Raw genomic sequence first — 6444 nt, 5'->3', positions numbered from 1 at the left:
AAGGGCGGCGGGAGGCAGAATGGCCGACCCAAACAGCCACTGCTCTGCCCCTCCCCCACCCCGACCCAGCGCGCCCCTCCCTCTCGGCAACGCAGCCCGGTCCCCAAGCGGACGCCCTCGGCGGGCTGCTCGGGCGGCGGAGGAACCGTCGGGCCCGCTCAGGGCTGCGGGAACACTTCGAGAAGCGCCGCGCGGGTCAGGAGGGCTCCGCGGCTCGGCGCTCCGGCAAAGCGGGCTCTTTCTCGGCTTCCCGCCCGGGACGGCGCCCCGCCAAGCCCGCCCTGCGCCCTCGGCCGGGGCGGGCCTTGAAGAGCGGGTGGGGCGCCGGAGCGGCGGGACGGGACGTGGTCGGGCGAAGCGGAAGAGCCCGACGGCGAGCAGGTGAAGCGCGTGCCTGGCGACCGGCAGGTAAGGCGGCTCTCTCGCTCGCCCTCCCGCCCTCTTCCCGGGCCGCGGGCGCTGCTCGTCCTCGATGGCTTTCCTCGGGCCGACTTTTGCCTGCCGGCTTCTCCGAGCCCCACCGCGGTCGGGGTGCTGCCTCCGCCGCAGCGCCCCGAAGCAGCCCCGAAGCAGCCCCGCGCGGAAGGGCGGCGGCCGCAGGGCCGGTCCGGAGCGGAGACGGCGGGCTGCTTCTGCGGGCTCTAGGCTCTCCTTTCCGGGTGGCCGGTGAGCAGTCGCGGGGCGCCCGGCGCTTCGGGCTCCTCCTGCGGGGGGGGAGCAGAGGGGAGACTGGGTCCGCTGCTCCCCCGCCCGCTTCCCGGCTCAGGAGCCCAAGCGGGGCCCTGGGGGGACGGGGCGGCGGGGCTGCAGGGCTGGGGCGCCTGGCCGGGGACCCGTCCGCCCTCCTGCTCCGCTGCTCCCCTTGACGGGGCTGGCTGGCGGCTCGGGGTTGGCTGAGGTCGCCGCTCCGGCTGCAGGAAACAAATTGTATTTTCGCCCTGCGGAAATCACCTGGATCTTGCCTGGGTGCAGCGCGAACAAACCCTTCGGCCTCGTCCCCTCCCTCTAGTTACACGCGAGTCAGCGCTCGCCACTTCTGGCTCTACGCCTGGGCAAAAGTCGGGCTCTGCTCAGTGGAGAATTGGGGCTGATAGTTTGGGGGTGGGGGTGGGGTAGACCTTAAAACTTGCTTTAGCCGAACTTCCTGCTAAAACCAAATAGCTGAAACATTTTGTGTAAAAATCAATTCAAGACAACTCATCACAAACCATTACAGCCATAAAAAAAACGATCTTGGCATGGGCTGCAGTTTGATCCAAATCCAAAATGTACCGTGTAGATGATGGGAGTTGTAGTACAATTCATTTGGAAGGTGCTTTTTGGAGGAAGGCACAAAACGACATACAGAACCCCTAAAAGTCAGTGGTAATAGAGGGTCGTGTTCCCCCAACTGGCCACAGGAAAGGAAGCACGCATCACCTGGAATGGGGGGGGGCTGGTTTGCAAAAGGAGGCCGAGGGATCACCTCCCTCCACCCAGGGAGCCCCTGCTGGGCTTCTGTGGGGAGAAAGAGGAAGCTGCTCTGGGCAGGCAGCAGGCAAAGGCAGCCTCTTGGCCCAGCTGTGCCCCCCCCCCCCCGTCTTTCCACACTTGGGCCTTGCGCTTTTGGGGCTGAGTGATGAAGACAATGGAGGATCAATGCGGCAGGAGAGAGGGCAGGGGGCCATGCAGATTGAAGGCCACATTAAATGTTCCAGGAGCTTGGTTAGAATCACAGAGTGCAAGGACTGAAGGATATTAAAGATCATCTAGTCCAGCCCCCTGGCCCATAAGGAGAAGAGAAAAAGGCCTTTTCACACTTTCAGTTGGACCATCAGTTGGGAGGTCTGACCTCTGTCCCAGATATCCCGGGCTTTCCTTTTGAAGTAGTTTCTTCTGAGCCAGCATCCGGTTTCCTGGAGAGGCCCTGAAACTTTCCATTCATTCCCTTCTGCTGGGTTTGCTTATTTATTTAGTCATCACATTTATATAGCTGCCTGTCTCACCAGAAGTGACTCTGTTGGCAGCGTTTCATTGTCACCCCGGCATCCTGAAAATGGCTGCACAGGTGAGACTCCTTGGCAAATCACAGGCCCGTTCTGCCGGGTATGATATCTCCCTGGTAAAGAAACCAACAAGCCAAAGGCAGTTTCTCATTTTTTTTTAATCCCATTTATACCCCGCCCTTCTCCAAAGACTCAGGGCGGCTTACAATCTAAGCACAAATCAATGTGCTTAGTGGGTTCCTGTCCTCCCTTTCCAGGCTGCGTTGCTACGCCCCCCCCCCCCGCCAGTCCTTGCACTCAGCCACTTTCCCATAAGCTCGGATGGGACAAGCGGTCATGGTGGGGGGCCATTACTCACACGGGAGGTGAAGGTGCTCACACTGCAGGGCAGCGTTGTGACCCAAGGCAGATGAGCTGCTTTGCCCACAGGTGGGCAAAGGGGCTGGCATAGCTGTGGCTCCTGCTGACCTCACAAAGGCTAGCTGTGCCCCTCCCCCAGCTTCTCAGGGGCTGGGGGGTCTCCAGAGCCACTCTGGGACCTCATCAGGTGGGTGTGTTGTTGCTTCCCCTTGAGGAATTCTGCCAGCAACTGGCTTAGCTATGGTGGAAATGCCACCCCCTTCCTCCTGGGTCCTGGCTGCTCCCCTTGCAAAGAGCGGGAGCCCTGCCCTTCCCTCCCCTCCCTGCCTGCAACTTCCTTCTCTCTGCCAGGCCTCTTTGCTGGGGAAGGGAGAGGCTTTAAGTCCCCCAGAAGAGAAAGAGGTGTGGGGGGGGCGGGCAGAGGAGGCCATGGCTGCAGGCAACTGCACTGTCAGTGGGAGCAGGGAGGGGCAGTGGCTTTCCTTCCTTCATTCGTGGAAGTGTTGAAAATTAGGCTGAAAGTTGTGCAACCAGAAACATTGCAGATTAGCAGCCTGGGGAGAGGCAGTTCCTGGCTTTGTCGAAGGTGGGGGCTTGGTAGTGAGTTCACAGCTGTAGGGAGCTGGAGCTGGAAGCCCTGCCGTCTTCTTGGCAGTGTGACGGAAGTCATAAAAAGAGGCAGTCAGAAAACAGCTTTTCCTAAGGAGCCTTGGAAAACAGAGAGGCTAGGGCTGCCTGGCCAAAGGTCCGGTTTGGTAGGTCTTGACCATTTGTCCCTCGGCCCCTGCCTGGCTCTCTGACGCCTGGGAAGCCTGCGAAGCCCTGCACGAGGGGGGCAGCCAAGGTCAGTCACTAAGAGGAAGGCAGTGCAGTTGGGGGGCTGCCCCTTGCTGAGAGCAGGCTGCTTGGACCGGGCATGTTTGCACACTCTTCGCAAACTCCTCCTGGAGCCCCTTCCAGGGCTGGTGGGGTCTGAGCCGGCAAGGGCATTGCTCTGAGCTTGCCCCCATCCTGCCAGGGAAGGAAGTCAAGCAAGGAGTCTCCTGTTACCCACCCCTAGCTATTTGGGATTTGTTATCGCTGTTCAGACATTACAGAATCCATTTCCCCAAATGTGGTTTTGAAACGTTTGAGACCAAGATGGTGTGTTTGTGTGTGTCTGTGTGTATCTTTCTCTGAAGCTCTTCCTCTCTCTTCTGAGTCATTAGAAAAACCCCCAAGGAGCACTAGTGGGGTCCTAGTGGGGACCCTGGTCTGAGTGACACGCACCTGGTGACCTCACCTGGTTTCACCAGCCTTCTCCTGAGATCTCGGGTTAAGGGTTAAGGGTTAAGATCTCTTAGCCAGGCTTAGAAACTGGCAGTGCAGAGATTCCAGGAAAGCCAACTGATTGTTGTAGGTTGTGAAAACAGACTCTTAAAGCCAGTCCCAATTCCCTGCTCTCTCCCATCTGGTACTAAAGGAGCTCAAGGTGGAGTTACCTTGAGTGTCTTTCTCACACACCCCTTCCCCGCATCTCTTGGCTGTGTAATCTTAACAGCTGACTCACAGCCTCCCCAAGGACCTGATCTGTGAGTATTGCTGGGGGGGAGGGGGGAGAAGTTTAATTCCAGGAACAGCCCTGCAGGAGGAAACTTCCGTTTTCTGGGCAAGCAGGCAAAGAGCCCCAGAGAGGAAGTGGGCCAGAGGGAGACGTCCGAGAGTGGAGCTCCTCTGGGCAACTGCCAGCTCCTTTCCCCTTTCGGGCAGCACTGTTGGTCCAAGAGCAGATGCCAGCTCCTCTTCCTGGCAGGGCTGCTTCTCCAAGGAGCTGGCCAAGTCCCTCAGCCTCCTTTTGGCCTCTCTCCTAGAAACATGGCTGCTCCTTTCTCAGCTCCTCCTCCATCTTACGAAGAATCAACCAGCACCAGTAATCCAGCTCCGTGTCCCTACCCTCCTGCAGGGGGAATTCCTGTGAAGGGGGCACCGGCCCCTTGCCCAGTCCAGGCCCAGCCTCCATTCCCACCCCAGTCCTATGGCATGCAACCCCAGCCAGCTCCAGCGATACCTCCAGGTGAGTCCCAGCCTGGGGTGGGGACACCTTCCCCCAGGACGAGGTCCGGCTGCAGCTGGGCTGGTCTTGGGAGCTGCTCTCGGGGTGTCTGTAATGGGCACCTCAGAACCTCCGGCCTCTCCCTCTCTCGCCAGTGCCCGTCCACACCGTTTACATCCCGGGCCCGCTGATTTTTCTTGAGCACCCCATGCAGATCCACTGTCCTTCCTGCAACCAGATGATTGTGACCCGGATCTCATACCAGCCTGGAGCTCTGGCCTGGCTCTCCTGTGGGGGCCTCGCCCTGGTGGGGTAAGTTGGTCCCAGCCTGCCCAGGGCAGCTCCTCCTCCCTTGCGCAGCTGGAATGAACCGGCCGTGCTCTGCTTGCACCCGCTGCAGCTTTGCTGTCTCTCGCAGGTGCTGGCTGGGCTGCTGCCTGATCCCCTTCTGCGTGGATGCCATGCAGGACGTCCAACACTTCTGCCCCTGCTGCAACGCCTTCCTGGGGGTCCACAAGCGCCTCTGAGCGGATCTGGGCCCCGATGCCGGGAAGTGCAAGGTCCCCTTTTGTATGCTCAAGTCCTTCTGGGCCATGCCTTGCGGTGCCCGTCCAGTGCCTCTTCAAGACTCACCCTTTGGAACAGTGCCGACCACTTCTGGAGTCTTTCTCCCAAACTTCGGCCTGCTGTGACCTGCACCGCTGCCTGGGGGAAGAGTGGGTCCCGGCTTCTTGCGAAGGAGCGAAAGACCCACACGGAGGCTGCTGCTCCTGCTGCCCCTCGGTGCCAGGCCTCCTCTGCAGGGGGAGTTTGCGGCACAACGTACGAAGGCTGAAAGGAGGCAACTTCCAGTATTTGACCCAAGCTCTTCAGGGCTCTAGCTGTCTCCCATCTTTTCCACCGTGGCACATGCCCGCTAACAGAGCCGCCGAGGTGGGCAGCAGAAGCGTCTGCTGTGAGGGCAGAGCGGGATGTTCCCCCGATCTGAGGGTTCCCAGTTTGGGGAGCCTCATCCCTCTCCCCCAGCTCTCAACGGGGGAAGAGAGGCCCTGTGCCTTGAAAAGCAGAGCCGGTGCTGCTGGCACAGGGCACCACGGCCGAGGCTCAGCTGCGTACTTGGGCGTTCAAGGGGCTTTCTGCCCCCCGGAAGAAGGGACTTTTGTCCCGCGGATTGGGGGGGGGAAACAGGGGCCAGAGTAGCTGGAGAGGGAGGTGAATCTCTACAGCCCTTTGAAGTTGTTGGCTTTGCAAGTCCAACTTTATTCTGATTTGCTTCTGAACTTAATTCTTTTTCAGCCTTCGAAATAAAACTGTCTTTCAAAAAGAGCTGGAGGCCATCCTAGTTTTTCCAAAGGGAGCGATCCGGCCCAGCCCTCCTTTTTCCTGTGGGAAAAATGCCAGGGTGACCGCCAGGAGGGGCAGGGGTCTCTCCCGGGAGCCTGGCCCAGCTCTCGGGGCATCTGTGGGGCCAGGGCCCTTCAGGGAGGAACCGGGGCCAGGCAGCCTTCCTCAGCAGCGACAGAGGTGCCCCTAGATGGGGGAGCCTGCAGACAACCAGGGCTGGGCTGACCTGCGTTGGGGAAAAGGTGGTCCATCCTGGCAGGGCAGGCCCACGGTCGTCCCTCGGGGCCAGCCAACGTGGCCTCTGAGGCACGTGGCCTTCCTTGGGTGGCGGCAAGGCCAGCTGTGGTGGCAGCCGCACTTCTTGGCCATTGTCCGCCCATCAAGAGGGGCACTGCCAAGACGAGGAGGCTGCAACCTGCAGCACCAGAGCCCACGCAACAGGTGTTATGGAAATTGTGATCCAATCCACGATTCGCAACACAAAGCCCATCTGCCTTCCTCTCTCAGCTTGAAGTGAGGAAGGGCTTTGCAGGCCTGGAGAGTTGTGGTTGTTGAAAGTTTAAAGCATTTTCCAGCTGGGTGGGCCTCCAGTTCTGGCGCACAACTTTGCCTGCAAACAAACGGCTGGAAATGTGCCCCCCCCCCCGCGACCACCAAGCTGCTTGAGAAGGAACAGAAAGGGCCACTCTCCAACCAAAAAGAATTTACTACAAAAGTACCAAA

The 6444-nt window shown here is 59.7% G+C and overlaps 1 protein-coding gene across 1 annotated transcript; it reads left to right on the top strand.

The window, feature by feature from the left end:
• The first annotated feature begins 441 nt into the window (after positions 1 to 441).
• On the top strand, positions 442 to 6428 carry LITAF (lipopolysaccharide induced TNF factor). Its single transcript, XM_083372958.1, has 4 exons — positions 442 to 666; positions 4196 to 4398; positions 4533 to 4689; positions 4796 to 6428. Exons 1-4 carry the CDS (start codon positions 473 to 475, stop codon positions 4902 to 4904), a joined length of 663 nt encoding a protein of 220 aa, XP_083229084.1. The 5' UTR covers positions 442 to 472; the 3' UTR covers positions 4905 to 6428.
• The last annotated feature ends 16 nt before the right edge of the window (positions 6429 to 6444 follow it).

Source organism: Vipera ursinii (genome assembly GCF_947247035.1).
Source record: "Vipera ursinii genome assembly, chromosome: 13".
Lineage (NCBI taxonomy): Eukaryota > Metazoa > Chordata > Lepidosauria > Squamata > Viperidae > Vipera > Vipera ursinii.
The sequence above is the reverse complement of the archived record's forward strand: the minus strand, read 5'-3'. Positions and strand labels throughout refer to the sequence as shown.

Bases quoted from the DNA above. Each gene is read 5' to 3' on its own strand.
- LITAF (XM_083372958.1), top strand. From the start codon at position 473: ATGGCTTTCCTCGGGCCGACTTTTGCCTGCCGGCTTCTCCGAGCCCCA. The intron at 667-4,195 runs GTGAGCAGTCGC...CCTCTCTCCTAG, and splicing joins CTCTCCTTTCCGGGTGGCCG to AAACATGGCTGCTCCTTTCT. The intron at 4,690-4,795 runs GTAAGTTGGTCC...TGTCTCTCGCAG, and splicing joins GGGGGCCTCGCCCTGGTGGG to GTGCTGGCTGGGCTGCTGCC.